The sequence below is a fragment of the Petaurus breviceps genome, unplaced genomic scaffold, assembly GCF_028583685.1.
Source record: "Petaurus breviceps papuanus isolate PSGF00001 unplaced genomic scaffold, PetGlider_PUasm1.0 90897, whole genome shotgun sequence".
NCBI classification, from domain to species: Eukaryota; Metazoa; Chordata; class Mammalia; order Diprotodontia; family Petauridae; genus Petaurus; species Petaurus breviceps.
Window position 1 is genome coordinate 6,149,615 of NW_027187374.1, and position 12,187 is coordinate 6,161,801.

At 36.7% G+C, this 12,187-nt stretch overlaps 1 protein-coding gene across 2 annotated transcripts in view; it reads right to left on the reverse strand.

Annotated features, from left to right (window-relative positions):
* Positions 1-12,187, reverse strand: part of URB1 (URB1 ribosome biogenesis homolog) — a 110,061-nt gene that overhangs the window by 27,949 nt on the left and 69,925 nt on the right. For both annotated transcript variants that reach the window (XM_069074896.1, XM_069074897.1), the window contains 4 exons: positions 5,107-5,165; positions 3,635-3,825; positions 1,845-1,955; positions 1,675-1,738 (listed from right to left, as the gene is read on the reverse strand). In XM_069074896.1, the coding sequence (XP_068930997.1) occupies positions 1,675-1,738; positions 1,845-1,955; positions 3,635-3,825; positions 5,107-5,165 (425 nt within the window). The remainder of the gene's footprint in view (positions 1-1,674; positions 1,739-1,844; positions 1,956-3,634; positions 3,826-5,106; positions 5,166-12,187) is intronic.

Below are 12,187 nucleotides of genomic sequence, written 5' to 3' on the forward strand. Positions count from 1 at the left end.
ATATATGTATATTCTCATAGACACTATCAAAATGATTACTTGGCAGTACCAGGTCAATAATGAATATGTTCCATCACATAACTCCTAGTACACAATGTGACAATGTTTTTTTTCCTTTTATTTCAGGTTTGCTTCTTTCAAAATAATCCTCTTCCCTTCTTACTAACAGGGCAATGTCATTTTACATTTATTTGTTGTGATAGGATCTGTGATTTCAGGGGTATGGGGAAACCTTCTAATGAGGAAACTCCTTCTACCAACATAGGTCTGTATCTTCTTTGCAACTTAAAGTCTTAGAGACTGGCCTACAGCACTGAGAGTTTAAGCGATGTGCTCAGGATCACATGGTAAATGTGTCAGAAATGGGACTTGAACCAGGTCTAGGAAGGCACTGGGGCCAGCTCTCTATCCACTATGCCAAGGCTGCCTTTCTCTTTACTCTTGTTTGTTGCTGCTGCTGTTGAGTAGTGCCCAATACTTTGTGACCCCTTTTGGGTTTTTCTTGGCAAAGATATTGGAGTGATTTTTCTATTTCGTTCTCCAGTTCATTTTACAGATGAGGAACCGAGACAAACAGGATTAAGTGACTGTTCAGATCTCACATGCAGAAAGTGTCTAAGGCAGAATTTGAACTCAGGAAGATCAGTCTTGACGATTCCAGACGCAGAATTCTGTTCACTGCGTCACTTAGCTGCCCTTATTCTTGTTTAAGGTTCTTTAATTGTTACCTTGTCATCAAATGTTCTGACCTACATAGAACAATTAAAATAGCTTTTTCTTTTTTTTTTTTTTTAAGCAATCGGGGTTAAGTAACTTGCTCAAGATTACACAGCCAGTTCTTCTTTCTCCAATAAAATAATGAGTTCACCATTTCAGTATAGTAAAAGTAGAATTGAAATATTATCCATCCCAAAACAATGCAAGAGAGGCTGACTCATGGGGAGGGATTTTTTCTTTTAGCAGATCCTTTGACTGAACATAACTTTGCACACTGAAAATATTTTTTTTTTGAGAGGAGAAGGCAATGCAATTGGGGTTAAGTGACTTGCCCAAGGTCACATAGCTATTAAGTGTGTCAAGTGTCTTGAGACTGGATTTGAAAGAAGGGCCTCCTGATTCCAGGCTGGTGCTCATTCACTGCGCCACCTAGCTGCCTCTACTGAAAATATTTTAAAATGAACTTTTCCTCATGGAGAATTCTGAAATTACTTGTTAGTGTATAAGTAACAATCATCCCTCTAATCTATCCCAACAATGTTCAATCTTTCCTTATCTACCAGCTCCTTATCTGCTGCCCACAAATATGCCCTGGTCTTCCTCATCCTTAAAAAAGTCTTCATTTAGGAGCAGCTAGGTGGTGCAGTGAATAGAGCACCAGCCCTGACACACTTACTAGCTATGTGACCTTGGGCAAGTCACTTAACCCCAATTGCCTTGCCTTCCTCCCTCCAAAAAAACAAACCAAAAAAAGTCTTCATTTGACTCTATTATTTCCTTGGGCTATTATCCTATATACTTTCATATTCCTAGAAAAAGTCATCTATACTTGTTGCCTCCATTTCCCATTTTCCTAATCACTTTGAAGTCTGACTTCTGAACTCCCACTCAAATGACATGGCTATCTTTCAAATGCTAAGGCTAATGCCCTTTCTCAGTGCTCATCCAAAAACTCACCTGAAGTTTATGAGGCTCAGATCATTCTTTTCATATAATCTGAGAAGAAGCAATATCTTCTGATCTAAAAAGTGAATGAAGTTCTATTTAGAATGTGGTATGTACCATAAAAGAACATGCCATTTATATGTGAAAAAAAAGCATAAAATGCTACACTTTTATACACTTACCTAGGACACTAAGGGTTGCACCATAGCCTCCTAGTAGCACTGCAAAATGGCTGCTTTCACAGACCGAAGGGCAAAGTTTTACGATAGTTGATATTAGGTCCACTAACACTTCTAGGGAAAAAATAGGCTGAAATTTAGCATTAAAAGTGATGACAAGAGGGGAGGCTAGGTGGAGCAGTGAACAGAGCATTGGCCCTAAAGTCAGGAGGACCTGAGTTCAAATTCGGCCTCAGACACTTAACACAAAAACTAGCCATGTGACCTTGGGCAAGTCACTTAACCCCAATTGCCCTCCCCCCCCCAAAAAAAAGCAATAACAACAACAAAATAAAAGTGATGACAAGGTAATTAAGTAGAGTGCTGGGTTAAGAGTCAGGAGGATTCAAGTTCAAATTTTGCCTCAGACATTTCAATGTGTGATCTTGGAAAAGTCACTTAACCTTTCTTGATCTGTTTCCCCCATCAGTACAACGGTGTGGCAGAGGGGTAGTTGGATTTGACAGCCTCTCCCTTCAGTTCTAAATTTATGGACTTAGAATGGCATATATTTGGGGGAGGGACAAGAGAGAAAAAAAAATCTGAAAAACTATTTAAATGCCTTTCAATTTCTTTCCTATTACAGTTTTGCTCTAATGTCCTTAATGTAACCATTTTGCTAGAAATTTCATAGTAAATATTTCCTTTCAAACTGACAAATCTTTTAGGAAAGAAGTCTGCTATGGCTTTTCTCCCAATTTCAATTCTATCATTCAATTAACAATGATAACTGACATTCCCATATCACTTTTAAGATTTCAAAGCACTTTACATATCTCATTTGATCCTCAAGACAACTCTGGAAGGTAGATGCTATTATTATTCTCATTTTACAGATGAGGAAACTGAGGTTAAGAAAGGTTAAGTGTGGGGTGACTAGGAGGCACAGTGAATAGAGCACTATCCCTGGAGTCAGGAGGACCTGATTTCAAATCTGGTCTCAGACACTTAATAGTCCTGTGGCCTTGGGCAAGTCACTTAACCCCAATTGCCCTGACTTCCCCCCTCCAAAAAGAAAAAAAAAGGTTAAGTGATTTGCCTAGGATCACAATGAAAGAAAGTGTCTGAGGCAGAATTTAGACTCAGATCTTGCTGATTCCAAGTCCATTACTCTAATCATTACACCACCTAACTTCATAAGTTAAAATGTTTTTTGCCCTTATTTTACTTTAGCCAGGAAATTCAAGTAAAGTTTAGCAAGAAGGGAGAATGTCAGAGATTTCGTTATTTGGATTTCTGCTTGTGGACCAGATTCTGTTAGTTAGCATTACAGTAAGAAAGAATGATATTAATTTAAGATTAGAGGTTGCTTGCCTAGAAAGTATTTGTTGAGAAGTCAAGAAGGTTGCCATAAATAAAACACTGATCAAGTGTGGTCTCAGAGACAAAGACGACCCAGGTTTAAGTCCTGCTACTAACACCTACTGACTAGATGACATTGGGGCAAGTCACTTAACTTCTGAGTTCCCTAGGCAACTCTCTAAGACAATAAGTTACAGATGAGTTGCAATTTTGAATTGGTAAAGTTGCAATACACTACCAGTATGGACCAAAAAACCCCAATCATTTCTAAGTCAAAGAAAACAAGTATAAGTTTGGACTCAACAGGAACATAACATTCTGATACTATTTTAGAAATCACTCTAAAAATAAACTATAAAAACTTATCAGAGATAAATATGGATGGGAAACTAGTTTGATGAAATCTGAGGACAAACATACAATAAAATACACATATAAACACACAAAGAGACCTTTTACTTGGATGTTTGTGTCATCTTCTTTTGATTGCAATATGGTTGGCAAAAACATAGAGTGCTGTGTGATCATCATGTACATTAGTGGTAGCTGGACTAACTTTTTGCAAAGGGAATTTTCAGGTTTATATAAGAGCTGTACACAAGCATGTAGAGTCTTTAAAAATGTGTAATCCTGATAGCGGAACCTAAAAAGCAAAGAATTCATTTTATAAAAGGCTCTACTAAATGTAGATACTATTAAACAAAGAGTAGCTTTTTATATTACACTTCATTCCCTAAACTTCTAGCCAGTCACACTGTAGTTCACTCTAGAGAACAAGCATCTTGGTGGGCTTAATGCTTTCATTACTGGAACTTCTGTCATGGAAGTGCCATGCTGATATGTGATTGCCTCACGACCTATGAGGCTCAGTTCCTGCCAAGTCGCATAGACCTTCTCAAATACCCTCCTCTGTCTCTCTACCTTTTTCTGCTTCTGGAACCATAATGCAATCACCTCTGTCATTACTCCTACAAAGGGCACAACAATTTATTTCCCCAAGGCTCCACACTGCTTTTATAATATAAGCTTCTTGGAGGCAGGGATTATTTTCAGTTTTGAGTTTTGCATCTCAAGGATTTAGCACAGTTCCTGGCAGATAGTAGTAAGTGCTTAATATATACATATTAATGCATTCACAGAAGGTTCAAGAAGTAGAGGAATATCTATTTTCTTAACATGCTGAACAATCACATCTAGTTTTCTAAAGTTTGAAGATTCACTAGAAAGAAACACTTCTTTCAGAAAAGAAAGAGCTTCTCCCATACTAAACTGCTTTCTCAGTCAACACCTGTTTTTCCTCCCATTTTCCTCCCTTAACCCCACCTTTGGGCCTTCCTCATTTTCAACTACTCAAATCTCCAAATTATTTTGCAAACTTGTTTATTATTACTAAGACTTCAAATTACATTGAGAAAGCATGGTAGGCAAAAGCTGTTGCTTCCATGCTGTGTCCTCAATAAGGAAAGCATTTTTAAGCTACTCTTGAATTTCAAACCAACAATTTAGCAACAGGAAATTCTTTCTAGATACTGAATGACCTCCAAATCACATAAGAGAATACATGGCAAAGTGCTCAGGTGGTAGTGGAGAAGCAAAAGTGGTTACTGATCTAATAACACTTAAATTAAGTAGAACAATAACTACTAATATGATAGGCAATAAAAAGGTTTAATAATATGATATTTAGTGAATAAATAATAAATACACATTAATCACTGAAGGTTATTATTAATAGTTATTATTATTAATGATAACTTCTTCATTTTATGAAGACCTTCACATTACTAAACATATAAACAGAATGGTCTATTTTTTACTTCACATTTTCCCTCTAATTATCAACTGGGTTAAAATGAGTTTTTTTTTTCAGTCAATAAATTTCACAATTGAAGAAAACCTTTTCAGTAAAATAAAATCAGCTTACTTAAGTCCTGTCTTCACAAACTTGTGCCAATCAACAGGATCAACTTCATTAACTGAGTGCTGTGTGGAAAGTAAACAAAGAGAAACAATAAACATGAAGGTAGATAATGAGGTACAATCTCTAATTGTATGCAGAGTTTTATGTGTTTCATTCTTCAAGAAACACTCTTGCAGCTAGGTGGCAGAATGAAGAATCAGGAAGATCAAAATCTGAATCCTATCTCAGGCACTTACTAATTATAGGACCCCTGGCAAGTCATATAACCTTACTCTGTGCCTCACTTACCTCATCTATAAAGCAGAGATGATAATAGCACCTCCTTTACTCAGTTAACCAGATAATCAAGTGAGATAACATATGTGTATATACATATATATGTATATGCACATATGTGTATATATGTACATATGTGTGTGTATATATAGCAAGCCTCAAAGGGAATATACCCACTACTATTACCCCTATCAGACTCTAAATTCCTCCAGAGGCCTGTTTTGGGATTTTTTTTGCATTTTCAGCACTCAGCACACTGAGCATTTAGAAAACAAATGCTTAATAACAGCTACTTGTTGACTGAAAGCTCTGTATGCTAAATGGACCAAGATACAGAGTTGCCTTGAAAAATAACTATGTGTCTTGAATTCTTACTACCATAGTTTTTATTCTGCCCTCTACAACATTCATAAATAAACTGCCTCAATATTAAAGAAACATTAAATAAGAGTAACTGATCTGTAAACCAATCACAACTTCCTTCTGCTTTGAGAGAAAAGACTAGAGAAAACAACAATAAAAGTAGATTCTTAGAGTACATCCAATTGTCCTGAGACACATATGACAAAAATGTAAAAATATTTATTCTTAGGAAGAAGAGTTTGTCAATGTAAAGAGCACATGGTAAGGAGACAGGAAGCCTGGGTTCCAGACCAACTGAGAAAAAGTCACCACATTTCTAAGAGACTGCTATCTCATGTATAAACTGAGGAAGTTCAACTAATGATATCTAAAATCCTTTTCCTACTCTATGTTTCTATCCAATGTCCCCTTTTTAGTATCTATATAATTGCTGATAAAAATGGGATAAATCTAAGTCATTTTGCTATACTGAAATAATATGAAACTGGTCAAAAAAAGAATTAAATTAAAAAAAAAAACAATAATTAAAATAAATAAATTAAAAAAAAATAAAGCAATAATTAAAATATTTGTGACAAATATTAATGTAAAAATGCTAGCACCTTTCCAAATTCAATGTCTAGGCTCTTTTTTTATCATAACTTTCAAGTAGTACAATAAGTTTTAAATTATCTCTTCTGGATCTGTTTTCCAGGTCACTTTTTTTTTTTTAAGCAATTGGGGTTAAGTAACTTGCTCAAGGTTACACGGCCAGTTATTTCTGGGGATGGATTTGATCCCCAGGTCATCCCGACCCTGGAGCCACCTGGCTGCCCCTAAAACACTTTTTTGTTTGTTTGTTTTTGGAGGGTGACTGGGGTTAAGTAACTTGCCCAAGGTCACACAGCTAGTTTGTGTGTGTGTGTGTGTGTGTGTGTGTGTGTTAAGTGTCTGAGGCCGGATCCGAACTCAGGTCCTCCTCACTCCGGGGCAGTGCTCTACTTACTGCGCCACCTAGCCACCCCTCACTTGTTTTTCCAATGAGATATTTCACATTTTCTTCTATTTTTCATTCTTCTGATTTTTTTTTTTTGTTTCCTGATGTTTCATAAAATCATTAGCTTCTACTTGTCCCATTTTAACTTTTAAGGAATTGTTTTCTTCAGTCAGCTTCTGTATCTCTTTTTCCAAGTGGCCAGAAGGAGATTCCAGGGTCAGGAACTGAATCTGAATAGCAGTCTGGGGTCTCAGTCCCAGGAGAAGGAAGAGCACTAGCATACTGGAGCTTCTGGCCACAGGAGAGGTGGGACCCTGGTCACAGTCTCAGGGAAGAAACGAGTGCTTGTGGTTGCTCACACCACAGTGTACCTCTCCCTAGATCATGCCACTTTGGAAGAACCAAAAACTTATAGGTCCCCAGAATTATCTCTGAGAACAGCTACACAAAAAACCTGAAACTTGAGATGTTCCCCTCTCCACTTCAGAAGAGGAATTCCACTCTAGCACAGAGTTAAGAGTCAAGAAATAGGCTGAAAAAATGAGAAAACAGCATAAAAAGATCCTGATTATAGGAAGTTACTATGGTTACAGGGAAACTCAAAATACAAACTTAGAAGAAGACAACAAAGTCAAAACTGCTCTATCCAAAGCCTCAAAAAAAGTATCAATAGGTCTCAGGCCATGGAAGAACTCAAAAAGGACTTTAAAAATCAAGTAAGAGAGAGAGAGAGAGGAAAAATTGGAAAGAGAAATGAGAGTGATGTAAGAAAATCATGAAAAAAGAGTCAAGAGTTTGGTAAAGGAGCTACAAAAAAAATGCTGAAGAAAATTACATCTTAAACAACAGAATGGGCCAAATGGAAAAAGAGGCACAAAAGCTCACTGAAGAAAATAATTCCTTAACAATTAGAATGGGGCAAGCAGAAGCTAATGACTTTATGAGACATCAGGAAACAAAAAAACAAAATCAAAAGAATGAAAAATTTAAGAAAATGTGAACTATCTCATTGGAAAAACAAGTGACCTGGAAAACAGATCCAGAAGAGATAATTTAAAACTTACTGTACTACTTGAAAGTTAATGATAACAAAGAGCCTAGACATCAACCTTTCAAGAAATTATCAAGGAAAACTGCCTTGATATTCCAGAACCAGAAGGTAAAACAGAAATTGAAAGAATCCAACAATCACCTCTTGAACAAGATCTCAAAATGAAAACTCCCAGGAGTATTATAGCCAAATTCCAGACCTTCCAGTTCAAGGAGAAAATACTTGCAAGCAGCCAAAAAGAAAATTTAAATATTGTGGAGTTATAGTCAGGATTACATGAGATTTAGCATTACACTGAAGGATCAGAGGGCTTGGAATATGATATTCTGCAGGGCAAACAAGCTAGGATTGATAGAATCCTAATGAAGCTGCCCCCAGCCCCAGTATTCTAACTTCATTACAGGCCTGACCCCACTGAACAGCAGGCCCACTGTACCTACTAGCCCTCCCCCCACCAATGTCCTAACTTCTTCATATAAGCCCCACTCTCACTGGAACAACAGGTGTGTCCCTGAACTCTTAGTTCCCACACAAACTGAAGATGTGTTCATGTGATGGGAACCTAGCTACTGCCTCTACCTAGTCATTTCCCCCAGACCCATTCCCACAGAAACAGGTGCGTTCCTCTACTCAACCACAATCGCATCATCCATCTAACTCAAGACAACCACAATACCTAACTATCTATATTGACCAGAGAGAGCCACAATAGCTAGCCAGTTGGAGGGCAGCATAACCAGAATGTTTAACCACTGAATCACAGATGGGACCCCCTCCTCCATTACCTAATCCCTTAACAAATGCCTCCTGCCTTTTTAATATTAATCATATTCCTCTATTCTATGTAAATTTTGATTATGCAAGTGCATCTTTACCCTATAAAAATCCATCTTGCTTTCTCTGAAGTTGCTGGTTCCTCTTGGAACTTAACCTGCTTCAGAGAGGTGTCAATCTCAAAAAATGCCTTTACTGGATTAGAAGTGGTCTGACTCTGAATTCTTTCAGACAGTTCCACCACAACACATCATGAAACTGCAACAGTTTTGGGGTGTGCAAAACCCCCAGTACAACAGTTTTTGGCATCCCTGGGTTTAAACCGCAACAGGATGATGACCAAGAATTACCCACCCAGGAAAACTAAGTATAATACTTCAGGGGAAAAAAATTGGACATTCAATGAATTAGAGGACTTTCAAGCATTCCTGATAAAAAGACCAGAGCTAAACAGAAAATTTAACATTCAAACACAAGACTCAAGAGAAGCACAAAAAGGTAAAGAGGAAAGAGAAATCATTAAAGGATTTAATAAGGTTAAACAGTTTACATTCCTCCATGGGAAAATGATACTTGTAACTCCTAAAAACTTTCTCACTATTAGAGCAGTTGGAAGGAGCATACATGTGAGTAGAATATAATGGCATGATTACCTAAAAAAATGAAATTAAGAGGTAAGAAAGAGGAATACACTGGCAGAAAGGGAAAGGGAGAGCTAGAATGGGTAAATTTTCTTTTTGACAAAAAAGAGGCATGAAAGCGCTTTTACAGGAGGAGAAAATGGGGGAAATGAAGAAAAGCATGTGAACCTTACAGCCTTCATAACTGGTTCAAAGAGAGAATAATACACACATTTAGTTGGGTATAAAAATCTATCTTACCACACAGAGAGGAAGGGAGTAAGGGAAAAGGGGAGAAGGGAAGGTACTGGTACTGATGGAAAGGAGGGCAGATTGGGGAAGCTAAAAGTCAGAAGCAAAACACTTTTGAGAATGGACGGCGTGAAAGAAGAGAAAATAGAACAAACAGGGGAAACAAGATGGAGGGAAATACATAGTAATCATAACTGAAAAAAAGTTAAAGCAAATTTCTCTGATAAAGATCTCAATTCTCAAATATATAAATAACTGAATCAAATTTATAGAAATGAGAGCCATTCCTCAATTATTAAATGGTCAAAGGATATGAACAGGCAGTTTTCAGAACACATAATCAAAGCTACCTATCTATGTCTAGAAGAAAAAATCCTCTAAATCATTACTGATTAGAGAAAAGCAAATTAAAACAATTCTGAGGTATCACCTCACATCTATCAGAAATGACAATTTTTTTAAAAATGCTATCACCTAAACAAAGGAGCATAACACAAATGATCATTTAATAAAGGACCAGGTATGGCAGACATTTTCACACAATGCCCGATCACAGGGCATTACAGACTTCTGTGGGTATCAAGATGTTAGGCTGAGACATCCACGGGGAGGCTAGTGAAACAGAGCCGGCCTAATGAAGACGAAGGATAAGAAAACTGAGACTTCAGGGGCTGCCTCCATGACACTCCTCTATGATGAGTACATTAGCAGGATGTACACCATGACGGGACATTCTAGGGAGAAAGCTGCAGGACCAGCGGGACCTGCATGATGCCCTCTACGTGCTGTTCCCATAATGAATAACTAACACTGTCACTCAGCAATTATAGTACTTTTTTTCATAAGGAGGACAGAAAGCAAAGATTATTCAAAGTGAACAAGTATTCTGAGGTAAGAAAGCACCATTTTTCTCTGCAGTTAATAATGATTATAGATTAAATTTAATGTCTTTAAACATCTGTATGATCTGAATATTTCTCTTCCTTATTCTTTACTCTTTAATTTTTGCATTTCCATAGTTCTCATTTTCAAAAGCAAGCAATTCTAAGTACTTAAGCACTAAAACAAACAAAATTAATCTTCTTAAAGACACTTTGAACTTGTGGTTTTATCTAATTTGTGTTTTCCTGAGAAATACTTGAAATTGCTTTTGAATGGTTTATTTCTTTTTTCAGAATTTATTTCTTTTTAGTTTTCAATGTTCATCTTTACAAGATTTTGAATTTGAATGGTTTATTTTTTAAAACTATATTTAATACCAAAAAAAGTCCACCAGTAATCATTTCCATATATTTCTATTACAATGTGTCTTTTAAAAAGTTTACAACAGATCATAAATATGGGAAAAGGACCCACATGTACAAAAATATTTATAGCAGCTTTTTGTGGTGGCAAAGAACTGGAAATTGAGGGGATGCCCATCAATTGGGGAATGGTTATACAAGTTGTGGTATATAAATATAATGGAATACTATTGTGCTATAAGAAATGATGAATTGGCAGATTTCAGAAAATCCTGGAAAGATTTATATGAAGTGATGCTGAGTGAAATGAGCAGAACCAGAAGAACACTGTACATAGTAACAGCCACAATGTATGAGGACTGATTTTGATACACTTAGCCTTTTTCAACAATGCAAGGACCTAAAACAATTCTAAGGACTCATGATAGAAATTGCCATCCACATTCAGAGAAAGAACTATGGAGTCAGAATGCAGAGGGAAACAGACTATTTTCTGTTTTGTTTTTTCTTTCTCATGGTTTCTCCCATTCATTATAATTCTTCTATGCAACATGACTAATGTGAAAATGTGTTTAATAGGAACGTATTGTAGAACCTATATCAGACTGCATGCCATCTTGGGGAGGGAGGAGGAGAAAATTTAAAACTTATGGAAGTGAATGTTGAACACTAAAAATAGGGGCCGGCTAGGTGGCTCAGTGAGTAGAGCACCAGCCCTGGAGTCAGGAAGACCTGAGTTCAAATCCGGCCTCAGACACTTAATACAAAAACTAGCTGTGTTACCTTGGGCATGTCACTTAACCACAACTGCTCTCCAAAAAGCAAATAAAAAGAAAAAAACTCATTTTAAAAAAAGTTTACAACAGAGATTCTTCTTGTCTATGTTTTCTTCCAAACCTCCTTCTACTTTTCTCTGCAATTTTTTTTTAATGCTTTAATAACCTTTGTGGGGGAGGAAGGAGAGAAGCTGGGAGCAAAAATAATGTTAGATTCTTGCCACCTCTCAGTCCCAATTCTCCTTGGGAGTTCATTGATAGGTTTAGTGTATATAAATGGATATTCCTCAACAGATACTATATAAAAACACTAAATTGATGACTTAATTCCAGGAATAGTAGTTAGAAGGAAAGATTACTGTTGGAGAAACAGTAACAGGGATAATATACTCTATATAGCATCACCTAACTAAAGTTTGGGCTGAAATTTCATTTTTGGCAAAATTCATAAATTTTTTTTTCTTTTTTTAAGCAATTGGGATTAAGTAACTTGCCCAAGGTTACACAGCCAGTTTTTTTGTGTGGGTGTTAAATATCTGAGGCTGGAACCGATCCCAGGTCCTCCCGACTCTAGGGCCGGCGCTCTTACTGCACCACCTAGCCGCCCCAAGATTCACAAATTCTTTAAGATTTTACAGGTCAATTTTTGTTTTGAGCATGATTTTATTCTTAAGTGCTCTGTATGACACACAGAATTATCTCAGTAACATAATATGAAATAAAAGAATTACATGTCAATGCCATGGTCTTCT